Below are 24,301 nucleotides of genomic sequence, written 5' to 3' on the forward strand. Positions count from 1 at the left end.
TATGAGAAACATGCTGAACATAGAATAGGTGTCAAGGAGTTTAATTCTAGGATAAGAAATAAGACCGGTATAATTGATATTCAATGTGACTCGACATATAATAATTCAATTTACAGGTTGAGGCAATGCAGCATGTGCAGTTTTGTGCACAGTCCTTATTTTTACAATGTTCTCTGCTTTGATCTGCTGAGTGTGTCTCTAAAGTTAAATGATCAGTACTGATACATAAGTGATTGTGACATAAGTGGCTTACATATAAAATCTCCCCCACCCCCACCCCCATTTGGGGAATTGTTGCATGTGTTAAATGGTATTTAACCATATAGGCCAATCTATGGGTACCATCATATGAAATTTTGCCATCAGGCCATACTATGCTCTTTTCCCTAACGCCTGAGCTATCTACTTCCACTCTCCAGTGTATAAAACCATCCCCATCTGTCTTTTGTATAGAATTTTTCTCCAAAATCACATTCAAACCATGATAAAAAGACTCCATTATGATTGTCATATGTAAAAACCACCAAATTGATACCCTGTATGCACGTGGTAACCATGGAAACAACAAACTCCTATTATGGTATAGGTCGCATATAGGACTCACGGTACTAATTCCACTCCAATGGTAAACATATGGAAACACTATCATATTCAAAATTCAATAACTTAAAATTTATGGGTGCTGATAATGACACCTATAATTTTTTGTGCACATCTAACCTTGGTGCAAGCTTATGTGCGGAGAACACCATATGACCCGCGGCAATTTGTTTACATACATGTGCATGAAACACATGTTATTGATTCTGCACCAAATGAATCAGGTGCTACTTTCAGTATTGAGTACTCCTGAGTCAAGCCTGTAAAAATGCTAAAGTTGCATCAGTAGAAATTTGTCAATATTTTTTTTACATTACATATAGGATAAGCTCTCAAAAGATATTTTTCCTAAAATTTTAATTTTCATTATTAACCAATTATGGACCACCAAACCTGTAAATACTCTATTATTTCTTCACCCATTTCTAGACTGGTTCACAGTTCTTCCGTATAATTAGTACCGTGTGTCCTATAACCAGATTTAATTTTTTTTGAAAAAGTTGTGTTTTACTCCTTGATATTAGAGCATAATTGTAAGAAAGAATTGGCCATGCTTGTGCATGGATAATAGTGCAATAGCATTTTATGTGATACCAATATCTGTAGTTAAATTGCATCCGCATTACATGTTGCTGTCTTGTATTGTACTTATTAATGGCTTATTCTTGTTATTAAAATAATTGTTTTCTGCCTTTGTATCTTCATGTTATCTTTCTATGGCATGCATGCTACACAAAAGAAACACAAGCATGCTGACATCAGCAAGTATGACATCACAGGGTATCAAATTACATGACGCATTGTATTTTCATCTCTCACTGGCTATAAGACAAGTTTTAAATGTTTTAAATTTCAAAATTGCATTTATTTCTTGCTGACTCTCACAGAAATAACGTACAGTACATCACTATTCACATCAATCAAACAAAACAAATAAGTGTGCCACATGACAGGTCAAAATGATACGAAGCCATTGCCCTTTTGTGACTAAAACAAATACACACACCCATGAAGCATCAAGAGATGCTGATATTCCAAACTTATTTAAACTATCATCACATGTGATTCATGACGCCCAAATGTTAATAAAAAGGTATAAAAGCCAAGGAAGAGTTCCATAAGCTGTATTATACTGAATAATTAAATAACATAGTGCTACTTTTTAGTATAAAACTATGGGGAAGGGTGAATAAGCAAAGAATAGACAGAGTAATTTCTTCAAGCCTGGTAATGTTCCCCACAACAAAGGGGGTGGGGGGGGAATGTATATCAACCCAAATAACACATCAACATGAGGTATGTTACATAAGGACATCAAGAGACAAATTTGAAAAAGCTATCCAAAGTTCCTATAATGCTGACATTGATGTTGGAGACAGAAAGTGTATGCACAAACTGTTATGACTCAAGCTATTAAGTATGCTGGAGGTGGAGAAATGTGTGAAAAACTTTTCTATGCCAAGACAAGTTCATGTCTCTATGCAATATGCAGACACTGATAAAAATTGTCACTGAATACACTACTTGTTAAATTTAAGTAATAGAACTGAATTGCATATTGAAGTTGTCTAATACATAAACATATACCTACATTTACCAAAAGCTCATAAAAAGTTAAGAAAAAGTCTAAAAATCATTACTGTGGCTGCTTTCCACTATAAACAGTGTTAAATTACTTACTTTTTAATATAAAGCTGAAAAAATGCATACATTATTGAACAAAAGAGAAACAAAGCAAACATTGCAATCACTCAATTACAGTCAAAGGGGAGGTAATACACCTTGATTTGGCAAACCAAATAGCAAGCTCTAATTTACAGCTAAATGATTCCTTACTATTACTTGATGGTAAGAACAGAGCAATGTAGGTTTTATAAATAGCTTTTGTTTCAAATATGAAACCATATTTCTGACATGAAGCTTGTTTTCATTTATTCACAACAACATATATGGTGAACAAAACACATATCGCTTAGTGCACGCAGTAATCAAATGCTGAGATTTGGAATAATGTGTTCTGAGACCACAAGTTGCAACACCCTGAGTATGAAGGTTTTCTATCATGGGACTTGGTACATGAAGAAAAAAGAGATCTAGTTTGGTGGGAGAGAGCAGTATGTTCACCATGCAGTTATACATCAAGAATGTTTCAACTGTATGAAGACAGGTTGGGGAAGAAAAACTGCCTGTGTAAAGAATGCAATACAGATAGGACTTTTGCAGAGTTATATTGGAATGAAGGGTTGAAAACTATTATTTTAAGTGAAAATATCCCTCCCTGCTCCCTCAACAAAAGGAATGCAGAAAAGTTCCAACACTGTTTACCCAAAAATGTAAGGTACCAATATGAGAAACATGCTGAACATAGAATAGGTGTCAAGGAGTTTAATTCTAGGATAAGAAATAAGACCGGTATAATTGATATTCAATGTGACTCGACATATAATAATTCAATTTACAGGTTGAGGCAATGCAGCATGTGCAGTTTTGTGCACAGTCCTTATTTTTACAATGTTCTCTGCTTTGATCTGCTGAGTGTGTCTCTAAAGTTAAATGATCAGTACTGATACATAAGTGATTGTGACATAAGTGGCTTACATATAAAATCTCCCCCACCCCCACCCCCATTTGGGGAATTGTTGCATGTGTTAAATGGTATTTAACCATATAGGCCAATCTATGGGTACCATCATATGAAATTTTGCCATCAGGCCATACTATGCTCTTTTCCCTAACGCCTGAGCTATCTACTTCCACTCTCCAGTGTATAAAACCATCCCCATCTGTCTTTTGTATAGAATTTTTCTCCAAAATCACATTCAAACCATGATAAAAAGACTCCATTATGATTGTCATATGTAAAAACCACCAAATTGATACCCTGTATGCACGTGGTAACCATGGAAACAACAAACTCCTATTATGGTATAGGTCGCATATAGGACTCACGGTACTAATTCCACTCCAATGGTAAACATATGGAAACACTATCATATTCAAAATTCAATAACTTAAAATTTATGGGTGCTGATAATGACACCTATAATTTTTTGTGCACATCTAACCTTGGTGCAAGCTTATGTGCGGAGAACACCATATGACCCGCGGCAATTTGTTTACATACATGTGCATGAAACACGTGTTATTGATTCTGCACCAAATGAATCAGGTGCTACTTTCAGTATTGAGTACTCCTGAGTCAAGCCTGTAAAAATGCTAAAGTTGCATCAGTAGAAATTTGTCAATATTTTTTTTACATTACATATAGGATAAGCTCTCAAAAGATATTTTTCCTAAAATTTTAATTTTCATTATTAACCAATTATGGACCACCAAACCTGTAAATACTCTATTATTTCTTCACCCATTTCTAGACTGGTTCACAGTTCTTCCGTATAATTAGTACCGTGTGTCCTGAAGTTTGTTTGAGCAGTAGAACCATGTTTTCAAGCTACAGCTGTATGAACAGAATAATTCGGCTTCTTATAGGATTTGATGTTGAGACGGTTAACTTTAAAGACTTTAACCACATTTTATAGTTTGTTGGTACATAAATACTGGCAGCCTCATCTTTTTTCTGGAACAGAGGCAAATTTTATCTGTAAAAACCAGAATATCAGTGTAAAAGAACCTCTGACAATCAACAAAAGTGATTGATTTTCATGCAGTTTTGGTCAGTTACATTTTGCTGCTGGTTAAATTCTGCACTAACAAAAGAAAATACTTCAACAAGAAAGAAAAAGTACAGTACTACATGTACATGTACTTAAATTGGCCAAGATTTTGGTCAGCGTGGGAAAACAATTGCCTTGTTGAGGCTACCAAAGGGATGAGGCTATTAAAGGGAACTAAAAAGAACTTTAAACGACTGACATTCTTACAGTAACTTAAGTGTTGTAAAAATGTGACTTGTTACTTAAACTCATTTAAAAGACTTCCAATCTTTTCTCTCTGCAACCTGCTATGACTGAATTATTATTTTTATTGTGCATTAGAAAACTCGACTACATCCAAATCCAACAACCTTGGACAATTATTTGGGGTGATTATGGAAAGAAATTAAAATGTTTGGGTTTATTTCAATTTTCAAAGACTTTTAAAGACCTCAGGTAATCTGCTCAATTTTCCCAAATTTTGAAGGCCTTGAAAATGCTACCTCATTTTTCCCAAAGACCTTCAAAGACCGTATGAACCCTGTGTACACATGGCTGTGTATATGTACTTTAATGGACTGTTTTGTACATATGGCTGTGTATATGTACTTTAATGGTCTGTTCTGTACACATGGTTGTGTATATGTACTTTAATGGACTGTTTTGTACACATGGCTGTGTATATGTACTTTAATGGACTGTTTTGTACACATGGCTGTGTATATGTACTTTAATGGACTGTTTTGTACACATGGTTGTGTATATGTACTTTAATGGACTGTTTTGTACACATGGTTGTGTATATGTACTTTAATGGACTGTTTTGTACACATGGTTGTGTATATGTACTTTAATGGACTGTTTTGTACATATGGCTGTGTATATGTACTTTAATTGACTGTTTTGTACACATGGTTGTGTATATGTACTTTAATGGACTGTTTTGTACACATGGTTGTGTATATGTACTTTAATGTACTGTTCTGTACACATGGCTGTGTATATTAAACTTTGCTTTGTACACATGGCTGTGTATAAAGGTTTGATATTCAGGTATCACTAAGCTTGTGAAAGCAAAATTTGTTAAATTAATGCATCAACTTGGACAAAAAACATGCCTTTGCAGTCTTTTCTCAACTGGAATCATAGTGTCATATTAAGTAGTATATTCAATCATACAATGCATGGGGATAGTGTCATATTACGTAGTATATTCAATCATACAATGCATGGGGATAGTGTCATATTACGTAGTATATTGAATCATACAATGCATGAGGATAGTGTCATATTACGTAGTATATTGGACCATACAATGCATGGGGATTGTGTCATATTAGGTAGTATATTGGACCATATAATGCATGGGGATAGTGTCATATTAAGTAGTATACTGGACCATATAATGCATGGGGATTGTGTCATATTAAGTAGTATACTGGACCATATAATGCATGGGGATTGTATAATATTAAGTAGTATATTGGACCATATAATGCATGGGGATAGTGTCATATTAAGTAGTATACTGGACCATATAATGCATGGGGATTGTATAATATTAAGTAGTATATTGGACCATATAATGCATGGGGATTGTATAATATTAAGTAGTATATTGGACCATATAATGCATGGGGACTGTCATATTAAGTAGTACATTGGACCATATAATGCATGGGGATATTGTCATATTAAGTAGTACATTGGACCATATAATGCATGGGGATAGTGTCATATTAAGTAGTACATTGGACCATATAATGCATGGGGATTGTGTTATATTAAGTAGTATATTGGACCATGTAATGCATGGGGATTGTGTCATATTAAGTAGTATACTGGACCATATAATGCATGGGGATATTGTCATATTAAGTAGTACATTTGATCATATAATGCATGGGGATTGTGTCATATTAAGTAGTATATTGGACCATATAATGCATGGGGATTGTGTCATATTAAGTAGTATATTGGACCATATAATGCATGGGGATTGTGTCATTAAGTAGTATATTGGACCATATAATGCATGGGGATTGTGTCATATTAAGTAGTATATTGGACCATATAATGCATGGGGATATTGTCATATTAAGTAGTACATTGGACCATATAATGCATGGGGATAGTGTCATATTAAGTAGTACATTTGATCATATAATGCATGGGGATTGTGTCATATTAAGTAGTATACTGGACCATATAATGCATGGGGATATTGTCATATTAAGTAGTACATTTGATCATATAATGCATGGGGATTGTGTCATATTAAGTAGTATATTGGACCATATAATGCATGGGGATTGTGTCATATTAAGTAGTATATTGGACCATATAATGCATGGGGATTGTGTCATTAAGTAGTACATTGGACCATATAATGCATGGGGATTGTGTCAAATTAAGTAGTATACTGGACCATATAATGCATGGGGATAGTGTCATATTAAGTAGTATATTGGACCATATAATGCATGGGGATAGTGTCATATTAAGTAGTATATTGAACCATATAATGCATGGGGATAGTGTCATATTAAGTAGTATATTGGACCATATAATGCATGGGGATAGTGTCATATTAAGTAGTATATTGGACCATATAATGCATGGGGATTGTGTCATATTAAGTAGTACACTGGACCATATAATGCATGGGGATAGTAGACCACTGTATTTGAAATCACCGATTGATTTTACCTCAATCTGTTCTGGACTGGCTTGGACATCACTTCCATACATTATCTGAATATTGCGTGCAGTTCGACTGAAGGCACCCATTGTCTGTGACCGACCCTGTTGATAAAATCAAACTATTACAGATATTTTCTGTTACAATTGATTGACAGATTGACAGACCAGTGTTTTATGGCTCCTCTGCTCTTTAAAGACTATGTAGTTCTTAGATAATGTAAGAAAAGTCTAACCCAAAGAATACCAAGTATGTGACCTGGTTTCATCTGGGTAGGATTTGAACCTGCAACCCAGTTATAGTATGTTTATTACACTAGCCACTAAGAAATACCATCCATCTTCTATTGCAGTAAATATGTTAGATATTTTACTTAGGTTTCACCCATTACTAGATCATGTTAGAAAGCAAACAATATCACTGTCATGGTGATGTGTAAACAATGTGGAAATAAAGCTCTGACAGGCATAATGAACTGTGTAATGAGAGAAATAGCTTTACATTTCAGAAAGATGGAAATGATACAAAATTTGCAAGATTTTTTTAATTAAAAAATGGCATAGGAACAACTTTTATGTGTAGCAAGATGAATAGTTAGTATATTATTTATAAATCTTACACAAAAATGCATGCACAGCATTACTGAATGACGTGTATGAATGTGGCAGTATGTTCTCCAGCTGCATAGAAGAGAGAAATTTACCATTCAGACAGTAACCCATATGTATTATCATCTGTGTTATCATTACCATTCAGACAGTAATCAATATGTATTATCATCTGTTATCATTACCATTCAGACAGTAACCCATATGTATTATCATCTGTGTTATCATTACAGTAGCCCATATGTATTATCATGTGTTATCATTACCATTCAGACAGTAATCCATATGTATTGTCATCTGTGTCATCATTACAGTAACCCATATGTATTATCATCTGTGTTAACATTACAGTCCAGACAGTAACCCATATGTATTATCATCTGTGTTAACATTACAGTCCAGACAGTAACCCATATGTATTGTCATCTGTGTTAACATTACAGTAACCCATATGTATTATCATGTGTTAACATTACAGTCCAGACAGTAACCCATATGTATTATCATCTGTGTTATCATCAGTAACCCACATGTATCATCATCTGTGTTATCATTACAGTAACCCATATGTATTATCATCTGTGTTATCATTACAGTAACCCATATGTATTATCATCTGTGTTATCATCACAGTGATCCATATGTATTTATCATCTGTGTTATTATTACAGTAACCCATATGTATTATCATCTGTGTTATCATTACAGTTCAGACAGTAACCCATATGTATTATCATCTGTGTCATCATTACAGTTCAGAATCGGTGTAACATTTATTTACCTGCCAAAATTTGGAACTGCTACATTTTCAGACATGTCATTAATTTGAACAACATACTAAAGTCATTATTTCTCAACAGATTTGGCTCTGTTGTAAGATACTCATAGATTCAGGGACTGTTTTATATCAGTTTATGAGTCCACATTGTTTAGGAAAAGGATTACGTAAAGTCTACCTTACCAAGTTGGTACCTCCCAACAGAAAACTTGATACACATTTGAAAATTTCAGTTTTTTTTTAAAATTATTTTTATGTCTCAACAGCAATCATACATGTTTTTCTGGCCTCAACATTCATTAAAGAGCCTGAATGTGTTGAAACCTTCACTCTTTGAGCTTGAGCTTTAATAATTTATTCAGGATTTCGAAAACAGACGTACAAAAAAACATCCTGACAATGAAATATACCCTACCCTTGAGGTGCAGGATTCAGATAATGAAATATACCCTGACCTTGAGGCACAGGATTCAGATAATGAAATGTACCCTACCCTTGAGGTGCAGGATTCAGATAATGAAATGTACCCTACATTTGAGGTGCAGGATTCAGATAATGAAATGTACCCTACCCTTGAGGTGCAGATTCAGATAATGAAATATACCCTACCCTTGAGGTGCAGGATTCAGATAATGAAATGTACCCTACCCTTGAGGTGCAGGATTCAGATAATGAAATATACCCTACCCTTGAGGTGCAGGATTCAGAAAGTGTCTTGGTTTTTTCTTGTTTCATTCTATCAGCTGTAACACTCTGTTCCAGTTTCTGTACCTCCTCTTGAGTCAGTGTGTCAAATGGCACTAGGTATTTACAATAGGCATCATACAACTTTGTGACTCGGTCCTGAGACTGAAATAGAAGATAAGTACAGCCGCTAGGAATTTACAATAGGTATCAAATAACTTTGTGACTCAGTCCTGAGACTGAAATAGAAAACAATACAGTCACAAGGTATTTACAATAGGCATCATACATCTTTATGACACATAGAGGACTGGTTCATTATTGTTCTACCTGGGTAGAGTATTCATGTTAATGTGACATCTCTGGTGTATGTATGGGTGCAATATAAAATAAAACGAGGACTAAAGTATAAATGAAACCAAATGGTTTACCTGTTTGGGAATCTTCAAAGTATCTGCTACTCTGACCCATTTCTTTTTCTCTATCACATTCTGCACACCTCCAAAATTCCTAATTACCTTGTGAAGTCTCACAAGATCCAGCTCCGTACCACCAATCTAGAGTATAAAGAAGTAAAGAAAGTAATCAGGGGTAAATAAATATAATGAACAAGAACCTAGAATGAATTAAGTGTTTCTAATCATAATTCTGGTCAAACCTGACAAGAATAGCCATGTCAAATTATATTTATTTCTCTGGCATTACCTATTTCTCAACTGTTTTTCTTTGTTTTTAATAACCTGTACATACTTTCAAATATTCAAAAGGAAATGATCATTCAATTTTTAATATATGCTTCATAACAAAATATTTTTACATCAATAATCGAGAGGTGTTTGTCTACAGGAGGTGACTGTTGTGGTAGGTTCAACTTTATGTGTGTGTGTGTGTGATTTGGATATTTAATGTAGTTTTAACAACTTTGAATCATATCGTTACAATGTGTGCATTGTGGCAGTTTATAGTGATGTCTAGCACTGGGGCATCATGCCACAGACATTTAGCATCATGTCACACCCAGCAGTCACATTATCCTGACACCAGGCTGACCAGTCCAAATATTAACCTCTTAATGCTCAATGCCAAGTGAGAAAGCTGCTAGTACCATTTTTAGAAGTCTTTGGAAAGACTTGGCTGGCGCTTGAACCTGTGACCTCCTGCATCCAAGAGGGATGCTCTAACCACTTAGGCTACCAGACCAGTGCCAATGCCAAGCGAGAAAGCTGCTAGTACCATTTTTAGAAGTCTTTGGAAAGACTTGGCTGGCACTTGAACCTGTGACCTCCTGCATCCAAGAGGGATGCTCTAACCACTTAGGCTACCAGACCAGTGCCAATGCCAAGCGAGAAAGCTGCTAGTACCATTTTTAGAAGTCTTTGGAAAGACTTGGCTGGCACTTGAACCTGTGACCTCCTGCATCCAAGAGGGATGCTCTAACCACTTAGGCTACCAGACCAGTGCCAATGCCAAGCGAGAAAGCTGCTAGTACCATTTTTAGAAGTCTTTGGAAAGACTTGGCTGGCACTTGAACCTGTGACGTCCTGCATCCAAGAGGGATGCTCTAACCACTTAGGCTACCAGACCAGTATTCAACTGTATGCACTGGCTGATAAATGGAAAATCTTTTTTGTACAAACCTTCTATATATAATTTCCAAAATTCCCTTATTTTTCTGTGCAGGTAATTACCATCATGTAATCACTTTCTTAATAAATGTTTCACTGAACAATGGTGTCTCACCTGCACTCATGTGTTGTTGTATCCCTTTCCTCATGAATCTAGCACAGAACTTAAACACAGAACTGTAACACAGAACTGTAACACTGTAAAACTATATCTCATCAACAAAGGTAAGATATTGTATAGATAAACCACAATAATCTAGCATGAACAGTTTTGTTTTGGTACATGTGGGGCATAAAAAAAGCTACTGACCTATACTTTCTAAATGAAACAAATAAATTTCCAAGCTTTTTGTGCCCAAAAGTATGTGAACCACACTTTGACCTCTGCTACTTTCAGAAACTCTAACAGTAATCTTAAAAAGAACTTCATAGCCTGTATGTGAACCGCACTTTGACCTATGCTACTTTCAGAAACTCTAACAGTAATCCTATACAGAACTTCATAGCCTGTATGTGAACCACACTTTGACCTATGCTACTTTCTGAAACTCTAACAGTAATCCTATACAGAACTTCATAACCTGTATGTGAACCGCACTTTGACCTATGCTACTTTCAGAAACTCTAACATAAAATCTTAATACTTGTAGTACTAAAACCACTATAAATTAAAGTAATGTGAACACAATTGGCTTTGCAGGGTCATGTAAATACAGTACATTAAACACGATCAAAGGGATGAATATAAATTGTTTTATGGCCATTTTATGACTACAAGCAAATACAAGTACGCCTCTAATAACATGTAATCTGAATTATAAATGTTTGTCTTTATCTCATAAAAGAGAAAAAATGAAACAATTCTTAACATTTCCAAGAAAATATTTAAGCAATTACCTTTTATGAGGATTTTAAACTGAAATGATTCTAAACACAATATAATGGGGGGGGGGGGAATCAATTCTAAGTATAATTACTTCTAAGGAATAAACTTTCAGTTTTATCGACTGCTCTGGTGGCATAGTGGTTAGAGTGTCCACCTCAGACGTGTGATGCAGCAGGTTCGAACCCTGGCCAAGTCATACCAAAGACTTATAAAAAATGGTACTAACTGCTGCCTTGCTAGGTGCACAGCAAATAAGATGTTAGTGTTAGAACTGTTTGGCCTGGTGTCAGGATAATGTGACTGGGTGGGACATCATGCTACATGTCTGCGTCATGATGCCCCAGTGCTAGACATCACTATAAACTGTCCCATTGCAGACATCATAGTGATGTGACTGAAACATTGTTATAGCTATATTAAAAAATCCAAATCACACACATGCACACACATTCAGTTTTATTGCTTTAAGCAGCTTCAACGACTTTTTTAAACTAAACATCCAATGGAGCTAAATATATAAAAGTGTCTATTATTATAAATACAGACTATTCTTATTAGACAGCTTGCCATGGGCTTGAGAGGCATATATCCATTCTAACCATGAGAGAAACCTTTATCTCTCTATCTGCTGATGCAGGCTTGACTTTAAGTGATACTTACATGGGGTAACTGAAATTTTTCTGAGCTTGCGGCCTCAAACCTTCTCTTGATACACTCAATCTTTATTGCAGCAGGTCCCCATCTGAAAATTATTAGGTATGAAAGACAAAATAGCCAATAAAGTGGCAACAGTGTTAATGTTTCAACAACTTGTGAACATGGATCCCTTAACAACATGAGTACATTTGGAGTGGCTGACAAATAACAGATTGGTATAGACGATTGGGAATTGAAAACCTAAGAAAGAGCTAAAACATGACAGATGATTGGGATGGTCTTGACGGACTTTGAACCTGATGCACACTAAGCTAATGACTGTCACCATTTGGTGGACGGAAACATTAACTGCAATTTACTATTCACTAGGATGCATCATGATAATTTCTGATTAGTTTAAATTTAATTAAAGATACAAAAGATTTAACAAACAAATGGCTGAAAATATACATCTTACTCAGGTGTTAAAATTGGGTCACAGTTTAAATAGTCTGAGATACATCCAAATATATGTTTTATCATCAGAGTTATTACAATATTAAAATAGGGTCCAAGATATTGGGTGTGTGATGAAGGAATAGCTGAATATGATGCTTAAGCATGAACATTACATCACAGTGACCTAATACTGATATGGGTGAAGTACTCTCCCTTACAGTCATCCACATACCAGTTTTCACCACTGTAAGCAGAATAGGGTCTATCATGAACATTATTACATCGCAGTGATTTAATACTGCTACGGGTTAAGTACAGTGATCTGATACTGATATGGGTGAAGTACTCTCCCTTACAGCCACCCAAATACCAGTTTTCATCATTGTAAGTAAAACTGGGTCATTCATATTGAGATTGTAATGTACAAATAGCTGAAAATACAAAAGTCACTCAAGCATGAACATTGGTCAGTGGTCTACTTTGGTGTGCTTGAATTGTTCTCTTTTAGACACAACAACACACCGATTTTCGTAAGTGTAGGGTCTAATATAATGAGGTGTAAAAAAAAAAAAAAAACTAAAAATGCAAAATTCAAATACGAACATTAAGTCATAGTTATCTAATTTTCATATGGTTTGGTTACTTACCTCAAGATTCATCAACATATCAATTTTAGAAAGCATATTAAATAGGGTATAAAACTTTAAGGGCATAAGAAATGAAATATCACTTGAACATGAAAATGTAACCACATTTTGGTATGGTTTGGTTACACAGATTAAGATGCATGCACTTGTCAATTTTAACAAATGTAGGAAAAATATTCAGGATGTAAAAAAAAAAAAACAGAATATTCACACGTCACTCAAGTGTGCAAATTAGATCCCAGTAACCCAGTTTTGGTGCAACCAGCTTACGCTTTCTGAAATGAATCCAAAGACCAACCTGGTCCTAGATACTGAGGCATAAGTACTCAATGGCTGAAAACACAAGAGCCATTCAAGTATGCAAATTAGATCACAGCGACCTAGTTTTGTCATGATTAAATTATGCTCTTTGTAATTCAGAAAGTCATGGTAGCTCACTTGGTAGAGCATTAGACTCATAATCCAAGGGTCTCATGTTAGTTACCCAAACAGGCCAGACTGGGTTAGCTGCCTATGTGTCCTTGAGAAAGGCACTTAGCTACCATTTCCTGTTTGAAATAGTCAACAATGTGTTTTCTGGTCCTCAATTATACTTCTTGTCTGGGTGTTATCCTCCTATTATATCAACAGTTTAGCTAGTAAACTGTAGGCTTTAATGTCAACACTTCCTACTTTTATCACCAAGCTTTCTCATGTCAGCATCATCAGCTATAGTGCAAGCTTAATCATCCTACTTCTTTAGTTACTGTTTTTTAGATTACAATATTTAACATGCACAGAGTAAATTCATCTACCATTTAATTTTTTTTGGGGGGGGGAGTGGGGGGGGGTTGCAACTTTCTTTGGATAGGAGATATCTTTTATATTTTTATCTAAAGCTTACTTGTTTCCAAATAATATTATGGATATAAATATGGTGTTATTTTGCAAATAATCAGTATATAAAAAAGTTCAGGCCACTGCCCTCAGAATAATAAATTGTTGTTTCCTAACCGCAGTATGTACTACTTTCTCCAACTGTGCTGATATCTTCTTATGTGCCATCAACTAATGTACTGTCCCTTGCTAATATGCTGCTATTTACTAATGTACTAACACCTGTTACTGTTTATCTTTTACTATTTCCTGATGTATTGCTATAGCCAGTGCTTTCTGCTAATGTGCTACTATCTCCTAATGTATTGCTATAGCCACTGATATTTGCTAATGTGCTACTATCTCCTAATGCATTGCTATAGGCAAAAGTGCTTTCTGCTAATGTGCTACTATCTCCTAATATATTGCTATAAATCAAAGTGCTATTTGCTAATGTGCTACTATCTTCTTTTGTATTGTTATGAACCAAAGTGATATTTGCTAATGCACTATAATCTCCGAATGTATTGATATATGCCAAAGTGCTTTCTGCTGTGCTGCTATCTACTACTAATGTTTGACCTGATGATGTGTTTAAATCTGCACGTCCTGCTACCTGCTAATGTGCTGCTACCTGTTAATGTCTGTTATCTGTGAATGTAATGATATCAGGTAACATGCCACTATCTACTAATGTGCTGTGCTAACAAATTGTTATCTGCTAATATTCTGCAATTTTTCATTGTGCTAATGAGCTGCTATATGCGAATGCTGGCAGGTAAAAAGCCAAAGAAAACTTACAAGTGACTTAAAATGGATCTATCAGACAGACTCCCTGGCAACAGGAATCTTGTTCAGTGAGTCTCCATATTCTTAACAAGCACCCTAAAACTTGTTTAACGAATGTTGTTTAGTATATAAACAGCGTTGTGATGCATCCTCTATATAGAACAAAGAACTTTCAAAACTTTAACAATGAATTCTAATGTGAAGAAAAAATCTCAGATGGCATTGATTTGAATATGAAATGAAAACAAATATACATTCAGAACATTCCTGGATAAACCTTTCCCTACACGGCAAACACTGAGAATTACAATGATTTGGTGTCATTTTTAAAAAAGGATTACCGACGTATTTGTTCCAAACTCAATACATGTATGAGAAATAAGGTGTGTAACATTTTAACTATAAGTAATGAGAAACCCTAAAAGATTTTTTCTTCTATGGCACGCTAGATTGATTATTTATTAAACTGTGTTTCTCCAGCTTTCCATGAAAATCAGCTCTTAGGGCCCCCTGGATTGTAAATTGTTTGGACCTTCTTACTTTTATGAGGCCCTGCCTATTATTTAATCATTTACTATGAACATAACTTACTTCTTACAGCACAACAATTATGATTATTTATGCTATATGTATATAAACTTCATATTAGTACTTACTTTGCATGGAAAATTTTCTCATGCTCTTATTCAAGATAAGAATGTCTACAGATAAGAACTGAAATAACTTAGTGCATAAACATAACTCCATCATGCATTAATTCTTCCAAATTGATGCACAGTTTAAAAGGAAATAAATCCTATTTTTCGTGTATTTTTTTGAGCCAACCTTTTAAGTTTAGAATTACCATCGGTATTCTCTTATGAATTCTGTATGCTTAAATAGCCAAGCTATCGCTCACAGCACCAAAATCAGATGTCAAGGCAATGGCCCCAATGTCATCATCATTAATTTCAGCTCCTTCATAAATCCACTAAATAAATAGTAAATGAAATTACAATGGACTATCAGCCATTATCACCTTCACTGACGTAAGTATTAAGCATAACAAAATCTATTATTCTTTAATTCCTGCTTTGATTTGTTCACTATGAAGTCTGTCAAAACATGACAATTAAGGAGCACCTTGCCACATAGTCAGAGAGTTATAAAAAAATCAAGACTCCTGATGATGCAGATGATTTGCCTAATAGTTGTCACATGGGGCAAAAGCTTGCAAACGATGCGTTGCTGATGTCTACATGCACCATTCTGAATTTTACTGTCCAATAAGGCACATAGGGACTTTCTGGAGAAACTAATTTTGTATAGCAAAATGTTTCTTCGAAAATACTTACCCAATCATAATACCTTAGGAGTACTACAACTACCTTGCAAATCCAGCCCTCCAAGATACTACTTTTAGCTAAAGGAAGCTAAAAGTTGTCTGCTGACCCATGTGATGGTCAGGCAGAGTGATCTCTCCTTACCTGTAAGGCTAGGTGGCAATGAGTAAGAATATAACAGTCATTACTGAGGCATGCTCCCTAAAGATGTAACAGTGGGAAGGCTGGGAGGGAGTATGTTTATTATGATTGGGTAAGTACTTTCAAGGAAACATATTTTACTATAAAAAATTGGTTTCTTCTTTGAATACATTCCCCAATCATATCTCAAGAGAACAGGTAAGAGGTGGATACATCCCCTTACACTGGAGATACCATCTCTGGTCCCTTATAGTATTGAGCCAGCTTCCAAGTAATCAGGCTGGAGGGGACTCCATCTGTCACAGTGCATCTCCAAACATGGGAAAATATTTCTCTGCAAATCCAGTGGAAGTCAAGAAGCCACATCTTTAAGAAGCTGTGAATTGACCTGGAAATGTGACCTGTTGAGCTGCGGAAAAAGGTCCTACCAGATCAAATTGGGTCCTCTTGGATGAGAGATCTCGGAGATAAAAGCTAAAGAATGCAGACTCCAATTTCCATCCCACAGCCTGAATGATGTCAGAAAACAGTTTCGTTCGAATGCTAGGCTGGTGGCAACTGCCCTAACCTCATGAGATGCCTAAAAAATTCAGCTGGGGATTTGTTGTTGACCACACCAGTTTAGAAAGTTCCACACCGTGATGCAAAGGTCTGGGGATTTGTTTCCTCCCTGTCATTTGAGATAAATCACTACTGTAGAGTTGTCTGGATATATATATATATATATATATACACACACACTATAATTTAACAAATGTTGGTGAAAATGAGAGAGAAAAGTTGGAAACAGAGATGGAATATACTTTCCTTTAAGTGAAAACACTCCTCAAACTCGAGGTATGTTTCCAATATGAAAATGAATCGCGAGGTCTCTTGTTGAAAAGTGCTGTGTCGCATAAGCGGAAGCAATAACTGGTATATTCTTACTTATTGACGCCTAGTCTTATAGGTAAGGGGAGATCACTCTGCCTAACCATCACATGGGTCTGCAGACAACTTTGAGCTTTCTTTAGCTAAAAGTACTATCTAGGAGGGCTGGATTTGCAAAGTAGTTGTAGCACTCCTAAGGTATTATGATTGGGTAATGTATTTGAAGAAGAAAACACTTTTCAAAGTCTGTCTTTTATTATTAGGATACTATATCGGCACATCTATCTAGATGTTCTACTTCCAAATTTTGCAATCTGTGAACTGTAAAACTATTATTACCTGACAGTATGTTTCTGAGAGCTAAGAATATTAAAAATCTTAATGGAAAATAATAAAGATGGTAGTATCTGCATTAAGCCTTCATGAAGCCTAGAAAAACATGAAACTAACACAAATTCTGGGCTCCACTGTACTTCAAATTTTAACATTTTTACAGCGGATGGAGACTTTTTTTAAAAGTGGTCTTACCTATGGTGTAATTTATGGATAAACTGTATCTGACTGGTAAATCGTATTTCTTCATTCACTTTGCTCTCCATCTGAAAACATATGTACACTTTAATTTATGACTGACCTATAACGTAAAACAGGTAGCAAAAATATGACTGACAAGTTGGTTTATCAAGTATTCCAAAGTATACAAAGTCATCAAAATGCTTAACAGAAATCTAAGCATAATTTTTTGTCTTCAAAATCTGGGCAGGTATTGTGGACTGATCACTATTTCAATCAATGGAACAAACATCTGCAATGACTCTTCAGTCTTGTAAGCAGCCAATGCATGTCTATTAGGTATCATAGGTAAAATTACCAGAAGTGATCAGATGCAAAAGGAATGATAGTACCACCTACTGAATATGCAATTCCACTAAACTGAAACCATATCTACCTGATCAACGTGGCAACAATATCTGGACTCTTTATGATTATTTATCGAAGAATTTTCTAATTTACAAAGCTACCCTTCAACCATGACAGAATGACAAAGCTTTAAATAAATGTGGACTTATAAAGACTAAAAATTGCTAAATTTGGGGGAAAAAATCAAGTCAACATTTCTGTTAGAATATTTCAGAGACAATGCAAGTCCAAGGAGTCCACAAAATAAGTAGCTGAGCAGGAAACCACAAAAGCTTATTGATATGTGTTTATCTTTTAGAATTGCAGTGATTCAAAGCCAGGGTTAGATCTGAGCATTTACATTTAAAAAGACCCCTTCTCTCCCTCTCTCTCTCATTATCATTTCAATGTAATATTTGGTATATCAACTTTGCATTGCATTTTAAAGTTTAATGATCTATTGATTAACTGACTGAAGACTTCAATTTATTTATTTCTCTATATATGTTCCAGTAGTAAAAGTGGCTAAATAACCTCCAAACACAAGATATAGCAAACATTTGAATATTCATTTGCTTGTGCTTTTAACTACATGTAATGTATGAATACACATCTGCATAAAACTATTGGCTGCCAGGTTGTGTCTATGGGCATAGCAATCGACTCTTATTGCCTCACCACTTCATTTTTTTATGTGCTGATTTATCAGTTTGCTGTTCAACATCAAACAAGCTAACAAGTAAATATAACCTTACCTTATTAGGTCAAAATGCATTTCTCTCTGCTGTTCTCTATGGACTATTCCTACATACAAACAGATGGTAATTCCTATTAACTATTTTGATGTTCAGCTGATCATGGGAATGACTGTAGGCTTTGGTCAACCTCAGGCATTTCTACAATCATGGCCGTATATCTAGTCAATACTTTTATATTTCTGTGTTGATTGTTTGGACGTTTTATGAGTTTAATTGCCCCCTTCATCTGTAAACGTGTTTTGTCTGCAGATGAATATTTCCATAGTATGCAGATGAATATTTCCATACTATGCAGATGAATATGTCCATAGTATGCAGATGAATATTTCCATACTATGCAGATGAATATGTCCATAGTATGCAGATGAATATTTCCATACTATGCAGATGAATATTTCCATACTATGCAGATGAATATGTCCATAGTATGCAGATGAATATTTCCATACTATGCAGGAGCTTCATCATGCTGGCAGTTTACATGGGTGGAATAAACGATCTGACATAGCCCATGCAATGTTCCACCAAGTCTATGGGATCAGGAAAAAACCCGAACAAGCCAGTGTCTGGATTTAACTGGAACACTTGCAGTTTCCTCATTATCTGTTCCTCTGCTGTAATTTAAGAGCATACTCAGTAAGCCTTATGGTAAAATCATATGGCTGACAGGCTAGGCCGTTAAAGTGACTGGTAGCTTGTATCTATCCCTATATGCAATAACGATAATAAACTCAACATTTCTGAAATGATGTATTTTCTTTATTCCTGTCACCACCTATCTGTCTGGTTTGCTTTCGACAGCATTGTTTTTTTATGTTGCTATAATAAAGTGTACTAATCCACCTTTAGACTAAAACATGGGAAGGAAAGGGTAAAGGTACTTTTGTTTTAAGTCTTGGTGACATGGGTCGTTTTGTACCCTTATACCTTTGTCGTTATAAAATCCTCCTACAAGAGATTCTGAAAGCTTCAAACAGTTTAATATGATTGACCATGGGTTAATTTTTTTTACTGAAGATGCATCCATATTTTACTTCCATGTTTTTCCCTCATTATATGCAGTTTTGTCATGAACACGGGATTTCATGTTGTAGGTACAAGGATTTGTGCAAGCTAGGTTTGACATAAGTTTTGGGCCAACAATGTGCACGAGTAGTCCTACTCATTTTCTCCTGTTTTTATGTGCTTACTAAAATTTCATAGCAAATGATTTAGCAGGAAACTGGTCAAATCATGGTCCTCTTTCTTTTGATTAAAGCAACTGTTACTGCCAGACATGAAATATCTCTGAATTCGTTTCATACAAGCTCTTCTGGGACATGAAAATCAGCAGTTTTTTGGATTTTCATGCACTGTGGGTGGTGGAGGTGGGTGTGACTAAGAATGGGGTAATCAAAAAAATATCAGTTTTGTCAATCTGCTTACTGATTAGGTTTCTCCATTCTTTAACAAGCTTGATAATATATACATGGAGCTAAATTTCTACTACATATCTTGATAACATGCTTGCATGACAAATACAGTACAAGGGTTTCAGTAACTGTCAATTATTGGCACTGCCATCTATTGGCTTTAAAAAGACATACCAGTCTTCGGAAATGTTTGTGCAATTTGTACTAAGTTAACAATGCTTAAATTAAATTAGGATACAGCACCTTCCAGCTGTTAGGAGGAACAATCTTGCAAATCCCATAATGCTCTGCAGTAGCCTGGATACTTTGAATGTACCCAATAGGGTCCCTGAATTCATCTTCTGTTGGGTAGAACACGGGACTGGTTATAATGGCAGCAGGGTCACCTGGCTGAGGGAAGAGTTCGACCTTGAAAACTCTTTCTCCTTCATATCTCCTTCTCTCTTCTCCTAAGAGTATCATTCAAAAGGTAATTAGCAACTGACATTTAGGGTAGTGGTAACTAAACGTGTCAAACATTTTTAAGAGAATGTATTTGCTGATTTCATTATCTTACTCAAAGATCTGAATATAAAATTCATGCTGCGTATCTGTGAACCAGCTCAAAAAATTACAAAATTAGTGAAGATGAAATATAGGTCAGATACATCTGCCATTATGGAAAGGATTAAGACTCTTATGGAAATTTAAATCATACATTTCTAAAGTGCATGATATACAACATTTTCTTTCACCAAAACTCCACGATATACTAAGGATGGATGGGTGGGGAAATTTTGCAAAGCAACCCAGCCTATCAGTTTTTACTGCATCTGGTTTCTCAACTTCCATTTTGTCAGATTTCCGCAAACTCCTCTCTCACCTCTAGCTTTGTCAACCATGAAATGTTGCTGTTTTAAAAAAAATGTTATTACTGACACCCAGAAAGATAAGGTAGGGGTGGGGGAACAACCCAGAAAGATTAGATTTTTATTTAGAGACCCTGTCAGGCTGGATATTTCCTGGTAGTGTTAAACCTGGCTAGGTCTGGGTGGCCAGTCCAGGTACCCATCCATACCTAATAAACAAGATAAAAGTGACCAAAAACATTATGCCTCTTGTTTCAAGCACTAATATATTTTCAGAAGCAAAGAGATGATTTTCATGATAAAGTACATTCTTTTGCACACAAAAAAATACATGTAAGATAATGAGATCTTAATGCTATACATTTCTTAACATTGTTAAAAAAGTTAGACCAATTTTACTTTTATAAGACCCTTTCTACTCGGATATATAACTTCCACAACATGGATTTATATTGTAGTATTTATAACAATATTTCATACCCAGCAGGCTGGTCTGCATTACAACTCTTGAGAAAATGACAAAATAACAGAAGAGGTTGTGCTTAATATTATATCATGCCTGGGAATAGGTCAGTTTATATTTTAGTCACTGTAGAAACTTTAACACCAGCTACCACCATGGATCACCATGGCAAATCTCTACACATTTTATTATGTATCACCTCCCCACCTCCCCAGACGGTTATCTTAAGGGGAGATAATCCTCCTGCTAAAACTATGACTAAAGTTATTACAACAGCAATTTTTACGTATTTGACCTTGGACTCCTTTCCCAGAGACCTGAAAAAATAGGGCCAAAGTTATATACTCTCTCACAGAAAGTTAATGAAATGGCATCTTAACCACCGTGTTTCCAATGAACAGTTTAGCAGGAGAATGTGCTTGAGTTATAGGTAGACTGTCACAAGGACCGATGGCAGAGAGTAATATCATACCTCTGACACAAACGTGTAGGGATAACGAAGCTACCTTTTTTGATTCCTTCAGGACTACTGATGACTGTCTGATATCTATACAAGCTATTGTCTGCACTGCCGGAGGGAGTCTTCTGTATTCCTGCTCTCTTCTTTTTGATCAGTCTGGTCAGCTTATCCTGATGTTGGTGCTCCTTCTCTGATACCAGCCTGGGCATCTCTGTGTTCTGACAACTCTGCTTTAAAAGCTTAAGCTTTTTGCTGGCCATTTTCTTTGCTGAAGCTAAGGCCTTCCTGATATGGGTGGAAGCTCTTGTTACAGGTCCTTTGGACCTGACAGTCCTTAAAAATGGTTTAGTTGTATATTTTTTCATAGGGTGAAAATCTTTTTCAATTGCATAAATCCTCTTTTTGTCCACACTGAAACCTTCAACTTTGTCTCTTTTCTTTATAAGTTCCTTAACTCTTTTACTTGTTCTCAGTTTCATTTTTTTGGGTGGTGTTGTCCCTGTGAATTTTTCCTCATACTGTGATGTAGATTTCCTCTTTGTAGCAGACTCTTTTTCTCTGACACGTCCTAAATCAGATCTTCGCAGTGAGGAGCCTTTCCCATTTTGATAGATGCTCTCAATCATAGTGACCCTGGATATCTTGTTTTGGGACAATATGCCACTGGCACTCTTGCTTCGTGTCACACTCTGTGAAAAAACAATCATACTGTCTTACATTGTGTTGAGATGACAACAGAAAGTCAGAGAAAACAAATCTAGAGTCCATTCATGGAACTTGAAACTGCCGAATTCTAAAACTTCTTTTAGTTGTGTGGTTTTAAAGAGCATTTTCCAGCCCATAAACAAATGGTTATCATTAAAGCAAAACTACAAATGTATCCATGTCAATAGCACACGAAAACCAACATTTCACTCAAGTTCCGAAACCATCCTTTACATCACAGGCAATGCTTGTATCTGATTTATACTGGTCACCTTGTCTTTTTTAGAATATTAAACAAATCTGATTTATACTGGTCACCTTGTCTTTTTTAGAATATTAAATGAATCTGATTTATACTGGTTACCTTGTCTTGTCAAAATATGAAATCTCTTATCAACACACAAAATATAAACAAATCACAACAGATGGATGGATAAAGGTAACACTATATGGCAAGTCATGCACACTTCTGTCTACACTGTCAGACTGTCATGCTACTGAAAGAAAATCTCAAAATTTCAATCATTCAAAATTTAATGTCAAATACTAGTGTTCTAGCAACTAAAAATAAAAAATAAAGGGATGCAAAGAAAGGTAAAACTCATGGTTGAACAAACAATTTGCACATGGTTTATGGCAATCAATCCTCAGAGGATATTATAAAACGTACAAAAAACCAAATTTCTGTATTAAACTTAAATCACAGATGTCTACTTTAAGATAGCAACAAAAAATATTTGGAATTAGAAACTAATCTTTATTTCAGTCATATTTTTTATATACAGGAATATCTTTCCACATTTTGTCATGCATAATTTATTTCTGTGGTTTCTCTATAAAAGTCTATCTGTCCATATTTTGTCGTAAAATTCTACATTTCATCCATGAATGATGAAGCACATGCATCATGTCCTACTGTAGTGACAACAAAATAGAAACATCCAGTTATTACGGGGATCTAGCTTCCCTGGTTCATTCTTTAGAAATAAAAATCATACTGAATATAGTCCAACTGCAAACTAAACAGACCCACATATGCTGCCACATAGTGTGCCAGCAGATCCGAGTCTGTGCAGTTTGTTCAGAGTAAAGAGAAGAACAAACAAGATAGACCCTCATCTGCCAGTGCATTATGCTACAACAAACCATGATCATTGTTGTCTGCAGTTTGGCTAGACTCATAAGTGATATATATATATGTTCAACTTGCTTATTGTTTTAACTAGCTTTTGCTAATGAATCCTTTATGTTTTGTTTGTGGTAATCATGCATCGTCAGCTTGATATCTCTTTTCATGAGAAAACTTTAATATTTATAAACAGTAGGCATCTCATCGCATTTGCTGGTTCACTCCATGGTTTTTGAAAAAGTGAAACTAAATTAAGTACCATTCTTGAACACAAAAAAATCACAACAGAGGGACGACAAGAAAAATTGCAGGACACAATTCAAAGAAAAACTAGAATGGATTTGTTCTTGGAAGCAAAAGCATGTATTTCCA

The 24,301-nt window shown here is 35.4% G+C and overlaps 1 protein-coding gene across 3 annotated transcripts in view; it reads right to left on the reverse strand.

Moving 5' to 3' along the window:
- The window catches only part of LOC149787412 (protein Jumonji-like), an 88,256-nt gene that overhangs the window by 35,473 nt on the left and 28,482 nt on the right, over positions 1–24,301 (reverse strand). For all 3 annotated transcript variants that reach the window (XM_089978023.1, XM_089978020.1, XM_089978021.1), the window contains exons 7-13: positions 22,142–22,784; positions 20,568–20,773; positions 17,783–17,853; positions 12,196–12,277; positions 9,456–9,581; positions 9,028–9,189; positions 6,963–7,058 (exon numbers count right to left, since the gene is read on the reverse strand). In XM_089978023.1, the coding sequence (XP_089834149.1) occupies positions 6,963–7,058; positions 9,028–9,189; positions 9,456–9,581; positions 12,196–12,277; positions 17,783–17,853; positions 20,568–20,773; positions 22,142–22,784 (1,386 nt within the window). The remainder of the gene's footprint in view (positions 1–6,962; positions 7,059–9,027; positions 9,190–9,455; positions 9,582–12,195; positions 12,278–17,782; positions 17,854–20,567; positions 20,774–22,141; positions 22,785–24,301) is intronic.

This window comes from Sinohyriopsis cumingii, chromosome 12, assembly GCF_028554795.1.
Source record: "Sinohyriopsis cumingii isolate HCF-2022 chromosome 12, ASM2855479v2, whole genome shotgun sequence".
In the NCBI taxonomy this organism is placed as follows: domain Eukaryota; kingdom Metazoa; phylum Mollusca; class Bivalvia; order Unionida; family Unionidae; genus Sinohyriopsis; species Sinohyriopsis cumingii.